This window comes from Rhinolophus sinicus, linkage group LG09 (assembly GCF_036562045.2).
Source record: "Rhinolophus sinicus isolate RSC01 linkage group LG09, ASM3656204v1, whole genome shotgun sequence".
Taxonomy (NCBI): domain Eukaryota; kingdom Metazoa; phylum Chordata; class Mammalia; order Chiroptera; family Rhinolophidae; genus Rhinolophus; species Rhinolophus sinicus.
This window is the reverse complement of record NC_133758.1, coordinates 65,435,652-65,463,180: the sequence shown is the minus strand read 5'-3', so window position 1 is coordinate 65,463,180 and position 27,529 is coordinate 65,435,652. Positions and strand designations below refer to the sequence as shown.

The 27,529-nt window shown below is 39.1% G+C and overlaps 1 protein-coding gene across 4 annotated transcripts in view; it reads right to left on the bottom strand.

Moving 5' to 3' along the window:
• AMPH (amphiphysin) overlaps positions 1 to 27,529 on the bottom strand; it is a 223,882-nt gene that overhangs the window by 45,910 nt on the left and 150,443 nt on the right. For all 4 annotated transcript variants that reach the window (XM_019710240.2, XM_019710241.2, XM_074340534.1 and 1 more), the window contains exons 8-11: positions 18,597 to 18,672; positions 17,794 to 17,876; positions 15,379 to 15,517; positions 13,936 to 14,064 (exon numbers count right to left, since the gene is read on the bottom strand). In XM_019710240.2, coding sequence (XP_019565799.2) covers positions 13,936 to 14,064; positions 15,379 to 15,517; positions 17,794 to 17,876; positions 18,597 to 18,672 — 427 coding nt within the window. The remainder of the gene's footprint in view (positions 1 to 13,935; positions 14,065 to 15,378; positions 15,518 to 17,793; positions 17,877 to 18,596; positions 18,673 to 27,529) is intronic.

Sequence of the window (27,529 nt, the reverse complement as noted above, 5' to 3'; positions counted from 1 at the left end):
ACTATTGTCTGTGTCTATGAGTTTCTGTTTCTCATTTGTTTGTCTTGTTCTTTTGTTGTTTTTGGTTTATATACCACATATCAGTGAAATCACATGGTTCTCTGCTTTTTCTGTCTGACTTATTTCGCTCAGCATTACTCTCTCAAGATCCATCCATGTTGTCACAAATGTTCCTATATCATCTTTTCTTACTGCCGAATAGTATTCCATTGTGTATATATACCACAACTTCTTTATCCATTCATCTATCGAAGGACATTTTGGTTGTTTCCATGTCTTGGCCACCGTAAACAAAGCTGCAATGAACATTGGAGCACACGTGTCTTTATCTCTAAATGTTTTCAGATTTCTTGGGTAGATACCCAGGAGAGGGATTGCTGGGTCATATGGCAATTCTATTCGTAATTCTTTGAGGAACCTCCACACTGCCTTCCATAAAGGCTGCACCAGTCTGCATTCCGACCAACAGTGTATGAGGGTTCCTTTTTCTCCACAGCCTCTCCAACACTTGTTACTATTTGTCTTGTTGATGATAGCCATTCTGACTGGGGTGAGGTGATATCTCATTGTGGTTTTGATTTGCATTTCTCTGATGATTAGTGATGTTGAGCATTTTTTCATATGTCTATTTGCCATTTGTATGTCCTCTTTGGAGAAATGTCTCTTCAAGTCCTCTGCCCATTTTTCAATTGGGTTGTTTGTTTTTTGTTGTTGAGTTGCATGAGTTCCTTGTATATTCTGGATACTAGCCCCTTATCGGAGGCACTGTTTGCAAAAATCTTCTCCCATTCAGTTGGTGGCCTCTTTATTTTGTCAATGGTTTCTTTTGCTGTGCAGAAGCTTTTAAGTTTCATATAGTCCCATTCGCTTATTTTAGCTTTTACTTCCATTGCCTTTGGAGTCAAGTTCATAAAATGCTCTTTGAACCCAAGGTCCATAAGTTTAGTACCTATGTTTTCTTCTATGCAGTTTATTGTGTCAGGTCTTATGCTTAAGTCTTTGATCCATTTTGAATTAACTTTGGTACATGGTGACAAATAGCAGTCCAGTTTCATTCTTTTGCACGTGGCTATCCAATTCTCCCAGCACCATTTATTGAAGAGGCTGTCTTTGCTCCATTGTATGTTTTAGCTTCTTTGTCAAAAATTATCTGTCCATATTTATGTGGTTTTATTTCTGGGTTCTCAATTCTATTCCATTGGTCTATGTGTCTGTTTTTCTGCCAATACCATGCTGTTTTGATTATTGTAGCCCTGTAGTACAAGCCAAAGTCAGGAAGTGTGATACCTCCATTATTGTTCTTTTTCTTAAGATTGCTTTGGCTATTCGGGGTCTTTTGTGGTTCCAAACAAATCTGATGATTTTTGTTCTATTTCTTTAAAATATGCCATTGGGATTTTGATGGGGATTGCATTGAATCTGTATATTGCTTTGGGTAATATGGCCATTTTAACTATGTTGATTCTTCCAATCCATGAGCACGGAATGTCTTTCCATTTCTTTGTGTCTTCTTCAATTTCTTTCAAAAATGTCTTATAGTTTTCAGCATATAGGTCTTTCACATCCTTGGTTAAGTTTATTCCTAGGTATTTTATTCTTTTTGCTGCAATTGCAAAAGGAATTGTTTTTGTATTTCTTTTCTGAGATTTCATTGTTAGTATATAGGAAGGCAATGGACTTTTGTGCGTTGATTTTGTAGCCGCAACTTTACTGTATTCGTTGATTGTTTCTAATAGCTTTTTGGTGGAGTCTTTAGGGTTTTCTATATATAGCATCATGTCATCTGCAAAGAGTGATAATTTAACTTCTTCATTCCCAATTTGGATGCCTTTTATTTCTTTCTCTTGCCTGATTGCTCTGGCAAGGACTTCCAACACTATGTTGAAAAGCAGAGGTGATAGGGGACATCCCTGTCGTGTTCCTGAACGTAGAGCAAAGGGCTTCAGTTTTCTCCATTAATTATGAGATTTGCAGAGGGCTTGTCATATATGGCCTTTATTATGTTAAGGTATTTTCCTTCTATACCCATTTTATTAAGTGTTTTAATCATAAATGGATGTTGTATCTTGTCAAATGCTTTTTCTGCATCAATTGATATAATCATATGATTTTTGTCCTTTATTTAGTTTATGTGATGTAACACATTGATGGATTTATATATGTTGAACCATCCTTGTGCCCCGGGGATGAACCCCACTTGGTCGTGATGAATAATCTTTTTAATGCATTGTTGTATTCGATTTGCTAGAATTTTATTTAGGATTTTTGCATCGGTATTCATCAGAGATATTGGTCTGTAGTTTGCTTTTTTTGTGCTGTCCTTACCAGGTTTTGGTATCAGGGTAATGTTGGCCTCATAAAATGAGTTAGGGAGTACTGTCTCTTCTTCAATTTTTTGGAAGAGTTTGTGCAGAATTGGTATTAGATCCTCTTTGAAGGTTTGGTAGAATTCACTAGTGAAGCCATCTGGTCCCGGACTTTTGCTTTTGGGAAGGTTTTGGATGACTGATTCAATTTCGTTACTGGTGATCGGTCTGTTTAGATTTTCCAGTTCTTCATGGTTCAGCCTTGGAAGGCTATATGTTTCTAAGAACTTGTCCATTTCTTCTAGGTTGTTGAATTTGGTGGCATATAGTCCTTCATAGTATTCTTGGATGATCCTTTGTATTTCTGTGGTGTCCGTGATAACTTCCCTTTTACGTTTCTGATTTTGTTAATCAGTGTCTTCTCTTTTATCTTAGTAAGTCTAGCCAAGGGTTTGTCAATTTTGTTAATCTTTTCAAAGAACCAGCTCTTTGTCACATTAATTTTTTCTATTGTCTTTTTGTTCTCTATTTCATTTAGTTCTGCTCTAATTTTTGTTATTTCCTTTCTTCTGCTGACCTTGGGTTTTACTTGTTCTTCTTTTTCTAGTTCTTTAAGGTGTAACATGAGGTTATTTATTTGGGAGTTTTCTTGTTTCTTGAGATAGGCCTGTAATGAGATAAATTTCCCTCTTAAAACTGCTTTCGCTGCATCCCAAAAATTTTGGTAGGATGTATTTTCATTGTCATTTGTTTCTATGTATCTTTTGATCTCTCCTCTAATTTCTTCTTTGACCCAGTCCTTCTTTAAAAGTATGTTGTTTAATCTCCATGTATTTGTGTTTTTCCGCTTTCTTTTTACAGTTGATATCCAATTTCAAAGCCTTGTGATCAGAGAATATGCATGGTATGATTTCAATCTTCTTAAATTTGTTGAGACTGATTTTATGTCCCAATATATGGTCTATCCTTGAGAATGTTCCATGTACACTAGAAAAGAATGTATAGTCTGATGTTTTAGGATGAAGTGCTCTATAAATGTCAATTATGTCCATTTCATCTAATGTGTCATTTAGGGCTACTATTTCGTTATTTATTTTCTGTTTGGATGATCTATCCATAGCTGTCAATGATGTATTTAAGTCCCCTAGTATAATTGTGTTTTGGTCAATTTCTCCCTTTAGTTCTGTTAGTAGTTGCTTGGTGTATTTCGGTGCTCCCTGATTGGGGGCATAAATATTGATGACTGTTATGTCTTCTTGTTGTACAGTCCCTTCACCATTATGAAATGTCCATCTTTGTCTCTTGTTATCTTTTTCACCTTGAAGTCTGTTTCATCTGATATCATTATGGCTACACCTGATTTTCTCTGGGTACCATTTGCTTGGAGTGTCAATTTCCACCCTTTCACTTTGAGTCTATGCTTGTCCTTGTAGCTGAGATGTGTCTCTTGGAGACAGCATATGGTTGGGTTTAGTTTTTTGATCCAATCTGCTACTCTGTGCCTTTTTATTGGTGAGTTCAGTCCATTTACATTTAGGGTGATTATTGATATGTGAGGATTTCCTGTCATTCTATCTTTAGTTTTCTGGTGAGGCTGTGTCTCCATTGTTTCTTTGCCTTTTTGTTGTTGTCTATTATTTCTGTGTGGTGGTATTCTATGATGTTTCCCTCTGTTTCTTCTTTTATTTCAGTATATATTTCAATTCTGGATTTATTTTGAGTGGTTACCCTTAAGTTTATGTAAAAGAAAGTTTGATATTTAGAGTATTCCATTTTGTTCAGCACGCTTACTTTCTCCATTCCCATATTCCGGTTCAGGCCTTTACTCTCCCCCTCTTTGAGTTGTGGTTGCCACAAATTCTCCCTGTTGATGGTGGTCGAATAGCCTCCTTTAGTATTTCTTGTAGTGCAGGTCGTGTATTAGAAAATTCCCTCAGCTTCTGCATGTCTGGAAAGGTCTTTATTCCTCCTTCATATTTATAGGATATCTTTGCTGGATATATTATTCTTGGCTCATGATTTCTCTCTTTCAATAGTTTGAATATTTGGTTCCACTCCCTCCTGGCTTGTAGAGTTTCTGCTGAAAAATCTGATGATAATCTAATGGGCTTTCCTTTGTAAGTTACCGTCTTCTTTTCCCTGGCTGCCTTGAGGATTCTTTCTTTGTCGTTGATTTTAGACAGCTTCAATACAATGTGCCTTGGAGAAGGCCTGTTGGGATTGAGGTAACTAGGTGTTATGTATGCTTCTTGGATTCGAGGGTCCAGTTCTGTCCACAAATTTGGGAAGTTCTCATCGACAATTTGTTTGAATATATTCTCTGTTCCCTTCTCTCTTTCTTCTCCTTCTGGTATGCCCATTATTCTTATATTGCTCTTTCTGATGGAGTCAGAAAGTTCTTGTAGAGTTCTTTCATTTCTTTTGAGTCTCAAGTCTCTTTCTTCTTCTATCTGTGTCATTTCCAGGTTTTTATCTTCGATGTCACTGATTCTTTCCTCCATCTGGTCAACTCTACTACCTAAGCTGGTTATTTCATTCTTAATTTCTTCTATTGAGTTCTTAATCTCCAGAAATTCTATTTGGTTCTTTTTAAAATTTCAATCTCTTTCGTAAAATGCTCATGCTGTTCTTTGATTGAGTTTCTGAGTTCATTTAACTGCCTATCTGTGTTTTCTTGTATCTCGTTGAGTTTTTTCAGAACTGCAATCTTGAATTTTCTGTCACTTAAGTCACATATTTCTGTATCTTTAAGTGCCTTCTCTGGAGATTTTTCACTTTCTTTCTGAGCTATCTTGTTGCCTTGGTTATTCATGGCGATTACTGGTTTACTATTTCTCTTCCTAGACATCTACAGGAGTGACTTCTGCAACAGGTTGATAGGAAGAGGTCTTTCTTTTGTTTTCCAGTATTTGTTGGTAGAATGTCTTATTATTTCTCCAACTGCAATTTATTTTTCTTCTCCCACACGGTAGTGCTGTTTTCTCTGCACTATTCCTGCTTCTCACACAATGGGGGGACTCCCTGGGAGACGGGCTTCTCCTCTGTTAATAGTTCGTCTAGGTCACAGGGCACAGTGTCCAGGTGGGTATGCGGAGAGCTTTTGATGTTCCAAAGCTCTTCCAGCTCCTGATTCAGAGCCCGTATGTTTCAGCAGTTCTGTTTACTCCTGCAGGGATCCGCCCAGATAGGTGGGGTCAGGGGCAGGGTAAGTTGTGAGAGGTGGCCCAGAGCAATGGCGGCGACCACCACCACAGCCGGTCCTGCTTCCACGGCTCCCTCCCCTTTGCCGGAACTAGTTGGGCTGTGAATTTGTGACTGCGGCCCACAGTTCTCAAAACAGCAAATTTTCTGTTGTTTTGATCTGACACTGCTACTGTTCCGCTTCTAGCACCGGGCAGGTGGGGGCGGGGCGAGCTCTGGGAGGGGTGGGAGGGGGCGGCTAGTCTCAGTGCCTAAGGCTCCATTCTCTGCTCGGCAGTGAGGGCTTAAACCACCGTTTTCAGCCTTTTTCCCTCAGTCTTTTCTCTGAGGTCTCTGCCGTGAGCGTTGGGTTCAGCCGTGGTATATGCTGTCCCCTCAGCCCTGTGGGCCACAAGCGGAGCCCTAGCAGTCCGAGTTCTTCCCTCTCCCGCAGCTTCTCCCTTTCCTCCTCCCTCCACTCGCGCGAATCTCCCACCTGTAGGTGATTTCAGTCGGTAGTGGGCCTCTTCGTCTTGCCTGTCTGCTGTGCAGGGAGTCCTTTGTGGAGTTTTTGTTGTTCGATTCGTTGTAAATTCCAGGGGAGCTTTACAGAGGCTCACCTCACGCCGCCATTTTTCCGGAAGACCTTTTGTCTTTTTGATAATAGCCATGCTACCAGGTGATAGCTCATGATGGTTTTGATTTGCATTTCCCTGATGGTTACTGGTATTGAGCAACTTTTCATGTGCCTGTTGGCAATGTGTATGTGTTCTTTGGTGAAATGCCCTTTCAGGTCCTTTGCCCATTTTTTTAATCCAGTTATTTGTTTTTTTGCTGTTGAGTTGTTATGAGTTTCTTACATATTTTGGGTATTAACCTTTTATCAGATATATAGTCTGCAAATATTTTCTCTCCATTTCCTAGAAAGAAGATTAAGGTTTGCCTAGAGATGGTACAGTATGTGGAGAAGAGAAGGAGGGATTACAAAAAGACACAAAGGAACTTTTCAGGAGGACAAATATATTAATGATCTTGATTCTGGTAAAGGTTTCATGAGGGTATACATATTTCAAAACTTATCAAAATGTATACTTTAAATATTTACAGTTGGTTCTATATCAATTATAGCTCAATAAATCTAATTAATACAAGAAAATATCCTAACAATAGGAGATTGGTTAAACCTCCTATGGTACATCCTCATAATTCAGTGCGCTGCTGCTATTTAAAATGATGAGCTATATATTAAATTGACATGAAAATATATATGTTATGTTTGTAGTAAAAAAAATTGTAGTTACAAAACTGACAAAAAAAGATCAAATTTCCAAAAATATAGATTTCAGTGTCTATTTAAAAAGAAAAATAATGTGGCATTATACAAACTAAATTCATAAGAGTCTTTTTTTACTGAGAAATAGAATTATACTTTTTACTTTTTGTTTCTCTGTAATTTACTATTTTAAAATATTAACCATGCATTATTTGGGATATTATTTTTATAAGCATATCAGGTAACAGTGATTTAAACTTATAGATTAACTACAAAACATTTGAAAGTAAAACATATAGTCTCCAAATCATCCCCCAGGGCTGCATAAAGACAGACACACACACACACACACACCTCACAATGATTTCTTAATCATAATATGGTATTACATTGAGCCAGAATACACAGAGGGCATTGACACTACTTATTCCAAAGAGTTTTACTTTTATTCTTTCATTAAACATATTTTCAGAACATTTACTATACCCCAGGTATTGTGCTAGACTTTTAGCTCCTAACTTTTCAACAAGGCAAAAGGAGTTTATGACAGAAAGGTTAAATACAGTTTTTAGGGAAAAGGCCAATCAGGAGTTACTTCCCATGTAACTGAAACACCTTCTATTGAAGGATCACAAAATAATTTACAATTTTTAATAGTGAGTAAAGTTTCAGCATTGCATCAATTATGAGGAGGCAGTGGCCTAAGGAATCTTAACTTCATGACTGGAAGCTTATGATAAGACCACTACAGATGGTACATTGCAGTTAATGTGAATAATGGTAGAGTATCAACAGGGCTCAAGAGCTTTTCATTGCAATCCCAGAATGGAACATCTTTCAGTCATTTAAAATGATGCTGTTTGTCAAGTGTTTGTTTCACAACTTTTATTATTTGCAAAGCTAAAAGAATAGTACAGTGAAGATCCATTTACCCATGACCTAGACTCATCAATTGTTGTCCTGTTGCCATATTTGCTTTATGTGCCTGCTTACATTTAAACAATCCTGCAATGCCCTAATGAGCTAACAATACACTAAACTTTCTAGGGAACTGTTTCCCTAGGTCTTTTGTTTGTTTGTTTTCCACTGGAGAAAGTTTTTAGATTGCAAATTTATTCTTAGTGTTACATGCCATGGGTTTTGCTCACTGCCCTTACATATGCTGTGACTAAGAATGGAAAACCTGACAGTAATGAGAATAGAGACAGCAGGGAAGGTGGATGGGGCCTATGATTATAAGGAGGTTCTGTTCGGACTAGTGGATAGACAGATGGCCAAATGGTTAAGTAAAGACCCTCCTACCACTACATCCTGGTATTTACCTATAATATCAGCGATGTGTAACAACCTGAAGAATTTCTAGAGAACATGTAGAGAATATAGGTCCTGAATATTAAGGATAAAAATAGTGAAAACAGATCTGTTAATTTCCTGGCGGTCTAGTTGCTGCTGTCCTCAGGTGCTTAACATATCGGGACACGGTCAACAGCACCCTGCTTTCCATGTCTGCCCGAGGAGCAATGTAGTATGGCAGACAGACAGAAGTTGTGCACATCTCTGAAGTACCCCCAATGACCCCCAAATCACAGAAATGACCCCCAAATCACAGAAATGTCAAAATGAAGTTGAATGCATATGGCATACTAAGGTGCGTGGATATTCAGTAGCAGTTCCCGTTCCGTTGTGTGGCTCATCCTTCTCTCACTATCATTCACTCTCATGCTTCCCCATATTGGGCTCCTTCTCTCCTCCAGAATCATCCTTCTGCTTCCCTCTTTCCCTTCTTTGGGTTACCTCTCAGTGCCAGCTAACTACCATTCTCTAACCCATACCTCAAACCACATTAAAAAATACAAAAACTCAAAACAGGTTCACATCATGAGATGGATTATAAAATGCAAAAAGTCTAGGGTTGTTAGAGTCTCTGGAGTTGGAGAACCTTGGAAGGTTGTGAGGCTACATAACACCATGATTTAAGAATGTTTTCAGAACTCCAGATGATAAATGAACTGTACTGGGTGTTTACTGCTGCTCCAGGAATGGAGCAAAGCAGTGGGTAATCCACCAGGGCAATAAAGTGACTACATTTTGGCTTGAAATACACTGTATGTTTTTCTTCCTTTCGATTTTCATCTTACCTAGTTAAATCATTCTGTCTTAAAAGAGTGTTAACATGTCTACTTTGAAAAAAAAAAAAAAAATATATATATATATATATATACACACACGTATATATATATGTGTGTGTATATATATATGTGTGTGTGTATATATATATATCAACTTAAAGAAGAGCTAGCTCATCCAGATATAGGCTACATAGAAAAGAAAAGCCAAGGTGGTATTTAAAACCAGGTGACAGATACCCAGGAAGTGGGCGGTGTGTGTGCGCGTAATTACAGGCTGGCCTCACTGAGACAGCACAGATAAAAAGAGTCATTTCGTGAACTTATTTTGCAAGTTCAAAATCTATTTCAGTTTAACTGGCTAGGAAAAATAGGGTGATTTCATGAACTTAACATGGCAGATGCAGCATTAGGCTGGGAGACAGATATAGAACAGCAAAGTGAACGGTGCTAACGTGATCCTGACAGTCACAACTTAGTCAGTGCTGATGCTTTGCCTCCGAGCACAGCGGGCACTCCCAACAGGAGCGATGAGAAGGGCCTGGAGGAATAAGTTGGGATGTTCAAAAGACATTTGTAAATGGGAAAGTCATATCAGATGTAAAAATATGAAACATCATTGTTGGGAAAAGATTTAGGCAAACTCATTGGGGGTGTCTCTTATGAAAAAAAAAATCCTAATACAGGCAATCTTTTCTTCTTTGCCACTTGACAGAAAGATGGGCAAGCAGGGACCATGCCTTTAGCCCTACACCTCAGTCCCCCTCCCCACATGCCCCGCATTTGAGCACTTTTCTTGGAATTTTCTAAGTTCCTCTCTGGTGTGGGGACCAGTTGTGGGTCCATCCTATACCCCAGGAGCTCTGGTACTCATATGCACCCAGCCGTCCTGGAAGATGGTGGCCAGGCTTGCTTCTAAGGATGCAGTGGTGAGCAGATGGCACCCATTGGCCAGCATGGTGTTTTGTGTATGGAGTCCCATGACACTAGTTACCAGAATATTGCTCAAATGCTCATTTCAAGTGACTCAAATTGTTTTTATGGACAGAGGCCCCTTTCCAAAAATATTTGCTCAGGACCACAATCCCTAGGGAAAGCCCTGGTGGTAGGGGAGGGTGAACATCGGGATTAAAGTTAAGTCAGCACATCCAAATAGAAAGCAGTCAAGAACATTTTTTGAAAAAACAGAAGAAACTACCTTGCTAGTATACATATCTATATGTATACATACATGATAGCTTCTTTTTTGGTCTTGATCTCCTGTTAAAATCTTATTTATATGCCATAAATTTGATTTCCAGGGTCATGATATCTTTTAAATCTTCCTTTTAAAAATTTTCACCAAAACACCTGTTTCCCAAAAACAGGGTATTTTGGGGCAAAGGGGAGACTGTTTGAGAAACAGTGGTTTAAACAAACAGGGCTTCTGTTGCAGAACTCAGAACTTTGAACATACTGACAAGAAGCATGAAAAAGGAAAAGGGGATGTACCCACTCTCAGCATCATAAACCACGGACCCCTTTTCGCAGCCCCTTATGGGACTAGATGGGAAAATGCTGCTTTAAAAGAATAAATGCAGGAACACACACACACACACACACACACACACACACACACAGGATTTCTTTCCATTTAAGTTCTTGGGAGGGAAAAATAGTGAGTGATGGATTTGTCCCTTGGTAGTCCTATTTTTGTGAACACAGAACCAGAAAAGCAAGTTCAGTTCCTTCAGTCTTGACACCCGGGCATCTCTCTGTAAGCAGGTGAGGCTATTTCCAGGGAAGATTCTATGACATATTTAAGGTTTGGTTCCTTCAGAGGGTTTCGCATGTCTGACAGGTCTCTGTTTCCAATCCCAGGATACACTCAAGAGAGAATTACCCCTGTGATACCCTTGGTGTACAAGACCAGCAAATCCACCAGAGATGAGGAATACTTTGATCACTACATTTTGAGCTTCTACGTGGGATTAATACAAATGCTTTTCTTCCTCATAAAGCATATGATAAAAATAGCAAATTGGGGACAGAAACCTGTTAAATGTAGAATGATTAAACATTTTTAAAATATTAAATAAATTCAAATGGACTACTCTATATTATTATAAAATATGTATCTGGGGGGAAAAACTGTCTCAGTACATTTTATTTTCTACTTTTCAATACTCTGCTTCCTGGTAGCTGGTATCTCATTTTCTCCTAGAATTTCTTTTATATGTATATATATAATTTCTCTGTGCATGTCCAAAAATATTATCATCCAGATGAGCCAATCCATCCACTTATAATATGTAGCTTGACATATAATCTGATCAACACAGCTAATGTCACAAGCACACATGGACAGGTAAATAAGTCTAAAAGCCCTGAATATGGAACATTTTAAGTCACATTTTCTTTTTAAATGGAGAAATTATAAAGGGTCGATCATGACATATACTTGACTCAGCTGGATACTTCCCTGGAAGAAACCTGTTGATTTGCTGCGGTACTTTGTTAGTGGCCACAAATTAGAATCCTGATGGCCTAACAGTGGTTCTCACGTGTGGTCTCCAGACCAGCAGCACCAGCATCACCTGGAACCTTGTTAGAAAAGCAGATTCTTGGCCCCCAGCCCAGAGCTGCTAAGTCACAAACTGTTGGATGGGACCCAAAAGGGATGCAGTAAAACAAAATGGCTATATCTACAGAGGAACATGTAACAGCGAATTAAGATGCTTCAGGAAAGGGCAGCATCTGTGAATTTTAAAAATAAAGCTAGATTATATCATTTGATAAGCTAAAAAGTAGACTGAGATATAAATCCTTGCTTCACTCCCTCTCTTGACTTTGTGAGCTGAGACTAACAGCCACTGAGTCAATGGAAACACTTCAAGTCGTCCACTCGTCCACCTGCTAGAGCCATGTTATGACAGAAACTCTTTTCTGCCTCCTCCCCAGATTCAGAGAAAACTATATAAATAAGGCTGAACCCCCAAAATGCACCCCCATAATATCTATGGTGGGTGGTTCTTGCAAAATTGCCAGGCAGGCTGATGGACGTGACACACAGCCAGTAGGTTATAAAAGGTGCTTTTCCCTCACTCCCAACAGCCTTGCAGTCGTGCGCAAAGACCGGCTAAGTTGGGGTGAGTGGCTCTAACTGTGCCACTGCAGAGGCAGCAGCTAGAGAAGGTTCGGCTCTGAAAGGTGCTTCCTCTCCCTCACCCCCAACTCTTGCTTTTCCCCATCACACTCACTCAATAAGACCAGCAAAAGTTAATCCTCTTCGAAGTACTTGGGAGCCTCTTCCAGCATTTGTAATTTCAAAAAGTGCTCTGACACTTTTTTCGCTTCACCATGAAGGACCCTTATCTATGTGCCAGCAAATTGCAAATAAAAACACATCTTAAAGAAAGAACATTCTTGAATGCCATCGTTATTTCACAACTAGTCTATAAGTCATGTTTTCTCTACTTCAATTGCCTCAACTGCTAAATGGAGACGTCCTCAGCTAAGCACACTTGGTGTCTAGGTGACCATATTCTCTCTATTTGCAATAAAATTGGAAGAAGGATCTTGAAGAGTCCAAGAGAAAGCAACTTGAGAATAAGGTATTATCCCCCTAAAACACTCATGATTGAAAACTGATAGAGCGAAAGGGAGAAGGAAGCTGAGCTGTTAACAAACACAAAGGGAAAGCACAACTTGAAAATGAAAGCTGCTCAAGTTTGCAGCCAGGGCAGTGGTGGATGCTACATAATCATTTGGCTCCAGACAGTTGTTCCTGGTGGCATCTGCATATCCACAGGCATCATTTGTCTGCGCACTGATAAACATGCAATTCCCCCTCCTCAAAGGAGCTGCTAAATCACATTTCAAGCCCTAGATAGCTTATCAAATCCAGCATCCATATGAACGACAGAAGAAGGAAAACAATTAGCCAAAAGCATTGGCTCTACTGATAAATGGCCTCGAATGGGATGACAAATCATGATCTGCCACACACTGTTTCTGCATTTTTATTCTATGAGTCTTCTGGTATCAGTCCATTATTTTTGGCAGTAATTGGGATGTTGTACACAGTGTGATTATTGATGTCCTCAGTAATTACAGTATTGCATTCACACCCCTTGCAAATTGTAAATATTATTTCTGACCCTGAGAACACTGCGAGGAAATGATATTGGCATGACTTCTCTGGGGACTTTCACTCTTTAAATAGAGCTGGCTTTGATGGCATGAGGATCAGCTCTGGAAGGCAAAACTACTCGCTAGGCAGTGGGACAACCCAGCTGCTCGCAGGTACATGTCTGCATCCCACCAAGGGTAACTGCACCCAGGTGTCTTTGAAAGCAGGGAGAATGCTGACGTTTCCTTTTGCCAAATCATATAAATGAACACATTTACTCCTGCTGAAGGGCCAAAGACTTAAAAATATTCACCTCTTTTAATTTCATTTTCCTATGCTCTACTAGGATGCAATATGAAAGCAATAATAGAAGATGCAATGATGAATTCATAAATATTGATGTTCACCCAAGTGCTGGTGAAATAATGGAAAAATTTGAAGCAACCTGTGGTCACAATCAGGGGTTGCTATATCCATCTGATAAAATACTATGGATAAACATTTTTTTTGACAAGATAATATTATGACATGAAAAAATGTTCAGTGAGATTAAGTAGAAAAGTCCAAGGAATACTTAACAACACAATCTGAATTTCATGGTGCAAAATTGATATGTACCTAAGGGGAAAAAAAGACTGAAAGAAATAAACCAAAGTACACTTATGGCTAAATCAGAACGATATGATTTAAATTATTAAAATTCTTTATTTTATACTTTTTGGTATTTCCCCAATTTTCTACAATAAGTATGTTAGTCTTAATAGTCAAAAATAACATGAGTACTTTCATTTAAGACTGCTTTCGACATACCAAGCAAACCTGAATGACAACTAAAATTATACCGCTGGCTCCACCATTTGCCTTTCTTTTGAGCTGACCCCTGAGAGCCCCTCGGCCATGGTATTTCATGGACACCCCACCTCTGTATGAGGCACTCACCTGGGAAGGAGTCGTCACGCTGATTTCTGGAACAAAGTTGTCCTCAAAGAAACTGATGATGTTCTCCTGGTGCAGTTCCTTTGTTGGGGTGACTTTAGGCAGAGGTGGGACAGGGGGTCCTTTCCTTGTCTACAAAGCATTAAACACAAACAAACAGTAGTTAATTCAACAAAAGATGACATGAGAGAAATGTCACATGAATAAAGCTGGGATGACACACTGAATACTGACCAAAATTCCTATGTGTATATAGAAATAAGCCCAGTGATTCAGGTCAAGAATGCCGTCTGCTGGGTGGCTCTGAGCACTGACAGGCACTGGTCCAATGAGAAAAATTCAGACTCTGAGCATCTATTCATCTCAACAGAAGGGCTACACACAAGGTCGTGGGGCCAGGTGCCTGTGCCTCAAAAGGTAAACTGAGGCAATACCTTCTCTGAAGCAAACTGAAAACAATTTCTCACTTCAGCAATAAATCAGAATTTTAAAATTAACATCAGATAAGATTGGGCACGTTCACGGTGGTATGGCCGTGGGTAGTGAGCACACAATACAATATACAGATGATGTATTATAGAAATGTCCACTGGAACCCCTATGTAATTTTACTAACCATTGTCACTCCAATAAATTTAATTAAAGAAATTTTTTTTTTTTTAAAAAAGAGGGCAGGCTCTGCCAAAAAAATAAGAATAATAATAAAAATAACATCAAGCAAGCTTTCCACTGGAATCAGTGAGACCACCTATAGGCAGCATGCATTTCATTTTCCACCCCAGTATTTTCAAAAGAAAGAACTTTAAGGGTCTGTCTGTTACACGTATCTTCCTCTGACTGCCGTTAGTTTCAGCCACACGCATGGAGGCTTGGACTGCACTGGACCTCCAGGTTTCTTACAGGAACTTCATTTTCACCCAAAGTTGGGAAGATTAGGGTGGCAATTCCTCTCTATATTTACCTTTCCCTGGCCCTTACTGTTTCTTTCAATCATTTGTTTCCTACACTTTTGTTGAGCGTCTGTCTATTTATGTGCGATATAGGACAGGTGATAACAAAAAACACGTAAAATGGAGTAACATGTGACGGCTTTTCTTGGCCATACTTGCCTCAAGTGTTATTTAAAGTGCTACAAGAGGGAGGTTTCGTGGAGAAGGTAGGATTAAATGGAGCCTTGAAGGAAAGGAGGGGAGGAGAGTGGGCGAGCCTGAGGAAGCTGAGGTTGTGGAACAAAGTCTCACTCAAGCATAGGGTGTGCGAGGAAATAAAAATCCAAGTAACACAATGACTTAACTCCTTAGTGACAATCACAAGGCCTAAAGCTTCACACCTCAAAGTCTCCCCAACCGGAACTCCCCTCAATTCTCAGCACTGTGGGACTCTCATGGTGGGGTCATCTCACCACCTGTTCTTCCAGTCGCCCCAATGTAGGTGATCTCTTCCTACCTGCGAAGGTGACCGCGGCCGCACTGGTGCGGGAGAGGCAGGCGCCAGCGTATGATTGGGACTGGCTGTGGGGCTTGGGATGGGGGATGCCTCCTCTGGCGGTGACGGTGTCTTGGCGATGCGGAGAGGACCCGAATCACTAGATGAACACATGAGATTTAAGAAAGGGGCCTTCTAAGGGGCAGTACTTAATTATCAGGAGTCCTCCATCCCAGAGAAATCCTGAGGCCTAACAGATACTGTCTGTTAGCTACACCCCCTTCCACGTGAATTCTGGTTATTAACAGTGATGTGGTAATTAGTACCATTTATTGACTGACCACTGTGTGCCAGACCCTGTTCATATATTATCTGTAATTGTCACAATATGATTGCAGAGGGGTTAGAAATCCCTAAACTGACTTCATGATTTGCTGGGTCTGAATTCAGGCCTTAGTAAAGCAACCCTCTCTTCTTTCCACTATGCCAAACAGGCTCTGCGAGACTCTTTCAAACACAAACTGAATTAAATGAACTAATTTCAGTTTTGATTTACAGGGAAATCTTATTCTGTCACAATCTATAGAAAAACCTACCCAGAAAACTATAAATTTCGTGTCAAAAGGCATCCGTTAGGATAATGTTAATTAAGATTTTGTAGGAATCCTTTCAGATAACATTTGAAAATTAATTCATTAACTGTTTCTCTTTCTATACCACATAGAACAATGATTCAGCTCATGTACCTTGAAATGTGCAAACAAATTACGTGAGGGATGAGAGTCAGAAATATTTACTGAGAACCCACCACATCCCTGACACAGGGCCAAATGCTTGTGACCAGTCCAAACGCGATAATTAAGAAGGCACTTGGGACACATCCTGCTCTCTAAGAGTTTCAAAGGTCTACAGATTGAGGGAACAGGATCTGCACCCCAAATAAATGAGCATGTACACAACAGCATGGTCTGCAAAGGAATGGGTGCTGTAGAGAAAACACAGACACACCCTGTGACTGGGCTCTGCGCCAACGACCATGGCCTCTGCCAGAAGCACAGCCCCATGTACACTTATAGAGACATATCCTACAAAGCTCACTCACCACCTCGTTATGAGGAGGAACATTGGGGGAAAAAATGAAAGGAACATTTGTTAAGTGACCGTGGCCCCACCCTCTTCATTGTATCTGATTCTACACGGATTCATTTGTCCCTTTCACCCCTCTGTAAGAGAGCAAGCCTTAATTTTTTTTATGTATTTCATTTCTAAAACACCCAAACATTATTATGATATTATAATTCTTTCCTCATTCCTAGCTGTATTGGAAAGAGTAGCTCTACCCTTTTCATGTATTCTTTTAGGCAATGTTCTTTCCCTTAGAATGAAAAGATGCACTCAATGCTCACTTAGTACCGCAGACATAGAAGACTATGAATACAGTTAATACAAAGAGCAAAGGATAACAATCTTAGCTACCTCCACGGAGACCCACACACTGATGTATGGAGATGCTGGCGCATGTGTAGGAGTGCACGTGCTTTTATAAATGTGTGTGTATGAGTGTATTCACTAATGTTAAAATTGCAAATACAGACTGTCACGACTGCATATTACTTTAAAGTCATTTAGTTCAACAGCATCTTTTTTTTTCTTTTTTTTTTTATTGATTAAGGAAAATGAGATCTTTAACCAGAGAGGCTACTGGACTTACTCAAGAAAGGCAAAGCATGTTAACTGCAGAGTCACAAAACTGAAAGCTAGGTCTTTGGATTTCCAGCCCAAGGCTCCCTAGCTTACATACATAATGCCTGAGAAGGCTGGAAGAATAGGGATTCCAAAATCACAGGAGAAAGCAGGTGTGACACCAAATCATGGTAACGCAGACGATTCCTCTACAGATCACTGGGCCTTCAGTGTAACTGGCTGGCAAACTCAAAATACCCACATGCAATAAAAGCAAAACTATACAGTGTTTGTGAGGTGGAGTTAGGAGGTAAGATGATAGCAATGTCTACTTCCTCTTTCCTTTCCCCAAAATGGATTCATTAAAAACGTCATCACCCATGATCAGTATCAGGACTAACTGTTGTGAGTTTGAGGAATTCCTTTCTTTTCCAAAGAAAATAACAAGTGCACAACTAAATTACATGTTAAAAATTTATACCATTGCTCTTAGGTCCCATGGAAAGCAGATAGGCAGATAGTTAATTCTATTGTGACAATGACCAAAGCCCATGGTGGGTAAATCCATAGAAAGATAAATGTAAACACACAGAACTAAGGCTGGTGTCAGATTCTACATGGAAATGCTCCTTCGTTTCAGATTTTTATAGGAAGAGTAAAATACTACAGACTGGTACAGACTTCACAAATTGCCACAAGCACTGCATCAAAGGTGAACAGACATGAACTTGGCTCTGATGAACATGGCCCTACCTGGGAGCTCCTTGAATGGTGAAAGCCTTGTCAGCGTGCTGGTCGCCCAGTTTCGTCATCACTTCATACAATTTGTGGCAAAGCTAATGGGACAGAGGCAACTTGTCTATTAGCTGCAAGTCATTCTGGTGCTTATGCAGGCTATTGTCCCCCACCCCCAGGGAACTGTTTATTGAAAAGCTAAGAATCTTATAATAGTATGGATGGTCTCTGCATATGGTCCAATTTAAAATTCATGTCAAAACTGAAAAGCCACAAACACAAATAAAGTAAAAAAATGTACAATACATTTATTAACCAGAGTAGAGAGCAGAAAACAAAAAACTATTGCTTACCTTGATTCTACTAGAGATAAAGTTATCCAACCACCCTGCTACACTAAGAAAATACCACACAGCTGTTTATTGACAACACAGCTGTTGATTATCTGAATATTTGGAGACCAATTTTTCCTCAACCTAAAGTGCCACTTGAAATTCCAACTTTAAAAACTGACTAAAAAGAAAAAAGAAAAAAACTGTGAGACTGTGACAGTGAAAAAAATGATTTCAGAAGAAAAATTAATGCAGCCAATGATTCATGACAGCATTTTTGTAAACCTAAAAACTAAAATCTTTGCAAGATATAGAGAACTATGTGGTCACAAAAAATTGTAGAAATATTACTGAGAGTAAGTATACAATATTATAAAAAGCATGTAAGTGAGCAAATTCTTTGCATAAGGCTATGCCATTTCATTTGCTTCCAGAACAGATGTTTATTCACTTTATATTCCTTAAGTAAAAATAATCATCATTACTCACCACCGCAATTTCCTTATGAAATTTGGCCTCAAGGCTAGAGACATTTTTGAAAGTATTGACATAAAATCCAACTCGTCTATCATGTGGAGATACAAAGAGGAAAGAATAGAAGTTCAGTTAGCAAAACTGTATTTTTAACGGCAATTAAATATTTTAAAAACAGGTTTCATTTATGTAATTTTGAGTAACATTAGGTTAAATAGATCCAGAAATGAAAGAATAGTTGAGTGATAAATCCATACACCAATAAGGCTTCCTTTTTCTACACTTAATCTGTACCTTAAATTTCTACCATGTTCCACTCAATGTTTTTTTTTTACTTTGTAAGACTAGTTTATTTGGATTTCCTTCATCTTTTTTTTTTTTTTTTTCAGCTTTACTGAGGTATATTTGACAAATAAAATCACTCACATATTTAAAGTGTACATCATGGTGACTTGATATACATATACATTGTGAAAGGATTCCCTCATCTGGTTAATTAACACCTCCATCACCTCACATTTATTATTATTATTGTTATTATTATTATTATTTTGGTGAAAACTTTTAAGTTTTAGATTTTTAGAAAATTGCAATTATTTAACACAGTGTAATCAACTATAGTCACCCCTTTCACATTAGATCCTTAAACTTTATTCATCTTATAGCTGAAAGTTGGTACACTTTTACCCACCTCTCCCTATTTCTCTCACCTCCAGCCCTGGCAATCACTTTTCTACTTTCTGTTTCCATGAGTTTGCCTTTTATTTTTTTGAGATTTCATATATAAGTGATACCACACAATATCACCTCACACCTGTCAGAATGGCCATTATCAAAAAGACAAGAAATAATATGTGTTGTTGAGGATGGGGAGAAAAGGGAACCCTCATGCACTTTTGGTGAGATTGTAAATTGGTGCAGCCACTGTGGAAAACAGTAGGAGATTCCTCAAAAAATTAAAGATAGAACTATCTTATGACCCAGCAACCCAGGATCTCAAAGAGATATATACACCCCTACGTTCATTGCAGCATCATTCACAATAGTCAAGTTATGGCAAGAACCCAAGTATTCATCTCCATCAATGGATGAATGGATAAAGAAGATGTGATAGACAGACAGGTAGCTAGAATAGTGTGTGTGTGTGTGTGTGTGTGTGTGTGTGTGTACAGATTATTCATCCGTGAGAAAAAAGGAAATCCTGCCATTTGCAACAAGATGGATGGAGCTTGAGGACATTATGCTAAGTGAGATAAGCCAGAGAAAGACAAATGTTTCACTGTTCTATATCTACAGCGATCACGTATCCCTCATTCCACATATTTTTTTTCTTTAATTGATTTAGATTCTATACATAACCATCCAGATGTTTGTGTATTTTTGTGAATATATATATACACACACCCACACAAACATACACATAAATATACATATACATAAACATATATTCATAAAGAAAATCCTGGCATAGTGTGTTTGGGAAATATAAGTACTATTCCCGGTCAGACCAGAAGCCTGGAAGATGAGAGCCTGGTAATAAAGACCTGTGCTCTGGAACAGACCACGAAGTACAGTGTTTATTTGTAGCCCCCGCCATGTTTGAAATAAGAGAAAAGAGAGGGCCTGGACCTGCATTTGAGAAAATGAAGGCAGCAGTTGGATGGGACAGACAGACTGCAGATGCCTGGACAACCCTGTGCAGAGGGACCCAACTCATTACATTGTTTGCAGAGAAGTTTCATGGGCACTTAAAGTGGCAGCCCAGGACCCCTTTTCTAGGACCCCAGACAGTAATTTCTTAGAACTTTCCTTATTCAATTACTCAACAAAGGGCCTATCCAACTCTGGGTGCATGCCTAGTGGTGGGCTCAGGTGGCTCCAGGAACCAACAATCCCATTAGTGGAGGCTGATTAGTCCCATTCACATTGGTTAAGATAGAGAAGCAGATTTCAAGATAGCATATAAATGTTAAAGTTATCACAAAGTCCATACATGACTAAATACCCAAAATGAATAAATCTGATGGAGAAAGCCAAAGGGGCTGAGAGCTGAAGGGAGTAACGAGCCCTGTGCCAGCTGCAAACATCTGTTTGAGAGGACAAACTTAGGCTGCCCTGAAGAACAGGTCAGATTTAAACAGAAGGGGAGTGCAGATGGGGGAAGAGTAGTTGTAATTGATTAGTGAGTACTGTTTTATTTTCATTCATTTTTCACTATGATAACCAAACCCTAAAGAAGATCTATGAATGAAAACTGTGCACAGCTTTATTTTTAAAATAACTTTCTCGAATGTAAATGCTGTGTGAAAGGCACACACAACAGAAGACTTTGACATTCACGGCCACACTGGTCCCTCCAGGGCTGAGCCTCCATAGTGCCTCCACTTTGAATATGACTGTATACAAAACCATCATAAATTTGATGGGCAAGAATCAGCATCTCACCAACTTTTAAATTTATATTGCTTTAATGAAAGTTAACACTTGTTTGTTCATTTATGTATTGCCCATTTGCATTTTTCCTTTTGTGAGTAATCATTTTTTTTTTTTTTTGCTTATTTCTTAGTGCTTGTTTCATTCTTATTTATTTCTAAGGGATTTTATATTAAACATATTGAACCTTGGATACATTTAGCAAAAACAAGAATTTCCATTCTTGGGCCAGCCCGGTGGCTCAGGCGGTTAGAGATCCGTGCTCCTAACTCCAAAGGCTGCCAGTTCGATTCCCACATGGGCCAGTGGGCTCTCAACCACAAGGTTGCCAGTTCAATTCCTCAAGTCCCGCAAGGGATGGTGGGCTCTGCCCCCTGCAACTAAGATTGAACCCGGCACCTTGAGCTGAGCTGCCTCCGGGATGGCTCAGTTGTTGGTTGGAGCACGGGCTCTCAACCACAAGGTTGCCAGTTCAATTCGTCGACTCCTGCAAGGGATGGTGGGCAGCGCCCCCTGCAACTAAAATTGAACACGGCACCTTGAGCTGAGCTGCTGCTGAGCTCCCGGATGGCTCAGTTGGTTGGAGCATGTCCTCTCAACCACAAGGTTGCAGGTTCGGCTCCCGCAAGGGATGGTGGGCTGTGCCCCCTGCAACTAGCAACGGCAACTGGACCTGGAGCTGAGCTGCGCCCTCCACAACTAAGACTGAAAGAACAACAACTTGAAGCTGAACAGAACCCTCCACAACTAAGATTGAAAGGACAACAACTTGACTTGGAGAAAAGTCCTGGAAGTGCACACTGTTCCCCAATAAAGTCCTGTTCCCCTTCCCCAATAAAATATTTTTTAAAAAACGAATTTCCATTCTTCTATCTTTAAATTTTATTTTGTGATCTACAGCATATATATCAACTTATTTATATCAATTATTATTTAGAAAAATAACTGGGGCAGTTCTAGAAAGAAATACCTTGTTTAGAATGACTAAACAAACATTTATAATGTTTAAATACTTTGATAGTTTCTTTATATAATTTATAAATTAAATAAACTAGGAGTATTTAATTTAGAAAAAAGTGTTCAACATTTTTGATGCAACTTATCATTCAGTGATATTTTCCAATTTATGAAATGAGAGACTCCTTCCAAGAAGGGATTGCCTCACTATAATAGGCCCAGCACCTACTACAGCAGCTGGTACAGAGCAGGCATGCAGTAAATATTCCATGAATGAACGAACAAACGAATGAACAAATGAATGAATGAACAAACGAACAAATGACCATGCCAATGAATGAACAAGTGTGGCACTCACTGCACTAAAAGGGCATGTTCTGACTGTAAACTTAGCTTGTGAAAAACTAGTGTCACCAGCAGCGAAATACCCATCCACAGAATCCCAGACTCTGAATTCTTATATTATCTGCTTGGGAGGTTTCACTTCACAAGTTCTTCATAAACAAGGGACTCTGAGACTTCAGCATCTCCCTGAAGGACTTTTTTGAGGCATCTTCAGGCCCCTTCTGGTTGGTTGTCAAGACCAACTAAATTTATTTATTAAGAGGTTTCTTTGTTCTTGGAAACAGTAGAAAAGATTAACAGCTGAGCTTAACACAATCACAGCTCCCAGGCCAGGACACCCTCCCTCTGCACTGCTATAAGGAAACCTGCCTCTCCTTGGGGTGCTCACTGCTTCCTCCCCCTACAGGGGAGGAAGTGTAGTCCCCTGCCATCCCTCACTCACCATGGGATGGAGTAGGAGAAAGAAGAGTTTTCTTCCAGCTTTAGCCTGATCCTCTGAGCTCATTTACATGCCTCTGAGATTAATGCATCCATATTCAACCTCTTCACAGCTCATTTATCAACCTCCCTGCCACCCCCCACCCCTCCTCCTTACTCAACCCCATTCACTATCCACAATGGCATATGCCTAATGGTTTCCCTCTCTCTCCTTCATCAAACCTTAACACTAACACAGAGATTCATATGACTATGCAACCAAATAACAAACTCCTACTCCCTGACCTCCCTGACCCCAGTATCCCTATTTATACTCATCCTGCAAGGATTTACTCATGCATCTCCTGGATCTTGCCATCAATCACAACTGCCGCACCTTTGAAAAGAGAAAACTTACTGGCCCACCCACGAACCGAATTTCCTAGGCCTGGAGATCCTTCACTCATGCTTCATTCACTTTGATTCCAGCTGCTGACATTTTGGGGGGTGATGGTGGGGGTGACACATTTGCATTGGAACATGCCCAGCACTGTGACTGATTCTATTGCATTAAAACCTAACATTAAGCAAGTGAACCTTCTCATCAGACTTTCTGTAATGCTGGTCGCTTAAGACTAGTTTTATTTACTTTTTAATGAAGAATATATTTGGGGGGGGCAGGAATGAGAAAGTAATTTTGTTTTACTAATATTAATATATAGGTTGACACTGGCTTTCAAGAAGGACCCTAGCTTTTCTGGAAAGAAGAGTGGAAATCATACCACTTGTTTGCTTTTTAAAAATTATTTCATTTTCATTTGTGGGGGAGTTCACATCTAATCCCCCCACTATCCCTCCCTCAGTCACCCACTCTGAGCACTTTTTTAAATTGTAGAGAATCCCAACTTTTTAAAAATCTCTCTGAGATAACTGCCTCTTTTCTCCCAGGCTATTGTCCCCTCTGGCTGAACATCTTGCTCCATCTACCAAGCTCTGTGACACAGCCCTCAACACCTCTGTCGACACCTTCACCCCTTACTTACTCCACATATACTCAGTCCTAAATCATCCCACCTTCGCGACTGCCATCTTCTCAAAATGACAAAAGTTATTTTAAAAGGCTTCCCTTGTCTCATCATCCTCCTATATCTGCTACGATTCCTCATGCCCATCATAGTAGAGCCTCAAAATAACACACGACACCCACTGTTTTTGCTCCCTCACCTCCCATTGAGTCTCCAACACGAGTAATCAGACTCTGACCTCACCACCGACTGGAACTCCTCTGGAAGTTCAACAAAGGCAATACATCTTTAGCCCTTGTCTACTTGATTTCTCTATTGTAAATAACACTCCTGGCACTACACTTGAAAACTCTCTCCATTCTTGGCTTTTTGAGATACTGCTCTTCTGGGTCCCTTCCACGTCTCCTTCTTCATCTCTGATTATTTCTTCTCAGGCGTTTCTGCAGGCTCCTCTTCTTCTGCACAGTCCTTAACTATTGGTGCTCCCACAGGTTTTGTCTTTGGCCCTCATTTAGCCATCTCATCTCTCACTACCTACACCTCATCAACGCTCATGGTGTCAACCACTACCCATATAATAATGACTCCCAAACTCTTTCTGAGCTCTAGACCTAGTTAGCTCAATAGATTGATCCTTTGGGACTTCCAGTGATTCTTCAAATACAACATACACAAAATGGCACTCAGTTTTCCCCCACACACACTTCCTTTTCTTTATATATTGCCTATCACCCCGAGAGAACCTTTCCGTCACTGGCCAGTCTATAATAGTTATCCTATCCCCTGTCACTCTCTATTAAATGATCTTGTTTTGTTTTCTGCACTGAACCTTTTGTGTAACATTTTATTCCTAATTATTTTCTTGGTAATTGCCTTTCCCTATACTTCAATATAAGCTCCAAGAAAACAAACACCTTTGGTACAGGATCTTCAGTACCTAAAAAAGTACCTGGTAAGTAGTGGGTAGTCAATTGATATTTCCTGAATGAATTATAAATGGATCTGACAACTGCCTCTCTCCTGTTTTATCACCACAACTCTCCTTTTGGACACTTCCACTCTGACATCCAGCTACAATAAACTAAATACATTTCCATGAGCCCACATATCTGCTTCAATCTTCATGCCTTTATTCATGCTTTACCTCCGCCTAGGTAATCCTTTTCCCTAAATTGTGACAGTAATCATTTTAAAAGATTTAACCCAAACATTCTCTTTGGAACCCTTCCTTCTTTGATATCTATCATCTCTTATGAATCGTAAGCTCCATTATAAAAAACATACCCTCGTATTTCCTCTTTTGAACTTACATCCCCCTTTAGGTAGTGCTTCATTTCTCTTCTCCCCTTATGCATCCAAAATTTTGAAACAATTTTCCACACATGACAATAATGGAAGAATAGAGGAACAAAAAAGATATAAGACATACCAGAAACAATTAGTGAAATGGTTTTTTAGTAATTAAACTAATGAGCTAAGCACACAAATCAAAAGGCAAAGGTTGACAGAATAGATAAAACACACACCCACACACACACAATCCAGCTATATGCTGTCTATAAGAGACACACTTTAAATTCAAACACACAAATAAGTTGAAAGTAAAAGAAATTCATTCATACAAGTGATAACCAAAAGAGAGCTGGAGTGGCTATAGTAATACCAGACAAAATAAGCAAAATTTGTTACTGGTGACAAAGAAGGATATTTTATAAAGATAAAATGGTGAATCTATCAAGGAGATACACCAAATATAAACATATATACACATAACAAGAGTCCCAAAATATATGAAGCAAAAGCTGACAGAATCGAAGAAATATAGACAATTCACCAATAAAAGCTGATGACTTTAGTATCTCACTTTCAATAGTGAATAGAACAACTAGGCAGAAAGTGACTAAGGAAACTCGTGGAGATCACGGTAGACCAACTGGACATGACATATAAGGAACACTTCACCCAACATTCTGAATGATTATGAAAAGTTTGATGCAGGATTTCATGCATAAATCCGTTAATAAATACTTATGAATACATGTCCAATATCATAAATTTCACCACAGGCATCACAGAAGATACAAAGTACTACCTTTAATTTCAAGGTGGAGCAATATAGCTGGGAGGAAAACATATGTATTTATGAAATAACTTGATGAAATAAATTTTATTTATGAAAGACTGGATGCAATCTCATTTTAGGTAAAGAGAGGCCCTAACTACAAGACAGCAAAATGTATAGGAAAAACCACAGAAGTGCTTTTAAGTCAGGATTTACAAACTTCAGGCCTCAGGCCAGCTTTAGGATTTATAAAGTTTACAATCTTAGGCCAAGTGTTTCAGTGATATGATCCTTAGCTTCCTCATTTGTAAAATGAAAATACCTGTAATTGTGATGATTAGAGATTATGTGTGTAAAGTACACAAAATGATACCTGGCAAATATTCAATAAATTATCTCTTGCTCCTTCACACACAACACACATCCACACACAATTCACACCATTATTGTGGTTGTGTAATCTGGGTTTAGTCAAGGAACACACTATACATAAAGAAAGGCCTAAGCTTGACTTTGATCAAAGGGCAGGATCTGATTACTATGAAGGGAATGAACCTTGAGTGCCATAATGAGAAATTAGACTGAATTAAAAAGCATCAAAGCATTTATTCTGTGTATGATCAGATAAGGGCAAAGGTTTCTCTCCAAAATTTGTCCCTTAAATATTCCCATTGTGTTTAAGTCCCTACAAAGTCTTTCAAATTCAGGATACTTTGACAATTATTTTATTTTGAATAATCAAATACTATTTGGGGAGGGAACGTAAGCCAGAAATTACATCAGTCAATCAGTCAATGCTAGTTTTACATACTTATAGAACTAAGAAAAAAAAAATGTTACATACCCAACACATATAAGGCAAATAATATTTGCCTTTTGGCACTTTTCCCAGGAGTATTGGTTCATAATTAGAAATACTGAACACTGTGATACCCAAGCCTTCCAAAAGACCAGTTTAAAAAGCAATGGAGTAATTATGTCTGAGACCACTAAAATTCCTTTACAGGAGAAGTGTAAAGTAACTGTCTTAATTGTATGCAATTGACAACTTGCGTTTGAGATAGAATGCCTGTTGAGCAAAACGACAAGCTCTGAAGAACTACTGGCTGACTGGATGAGTGTCTTTAACGAGGAGAAAGACATGGATGCCAAAGATGTATATAAAGATTTTGGATACAAGTATTTCTGAAAATATAAGTGTGCAAAAAAATAATGTTTCTTTAAAAACACACAATTTCATGTAATTTTTTATTTTAATTAAATAGGTCTAAATAAAGGTCTAACTTAAAATGATAAATAGGTGTTTGTCTCATCTATATCCCTATAAGTTTATATATTCAAGCTGTTCAAAACCTCATTTGGGGAGAGCTGAGGTCCCCTTTGGGTGCATACATCAGGTTTCTACACAGGTCACAGAGACGCCATAGTGCAGCTTCGGAATGAAGAGCTGAACAAGAAGAGCTCAAGGACAGAAATGTGAGGGCAAGACTCCCATCATAATCCACAAAAAGATGAGGGGAGTTAGAGTAGTGGCAGTGAGAATACAGAGGGGCAGATCAATCCGGAAAACCACACTGAAAAAGAATGGATTGTTTCCTTTGATGGTTCTTTGGTTTCCTGTAGTTAATGACTCCAGAGTTTTGAGGCTGGGAGCCCAGGAGTGATAGTGCTCAAACAGAAATCCAGATGTTGAAAGAATGAGTAAATTC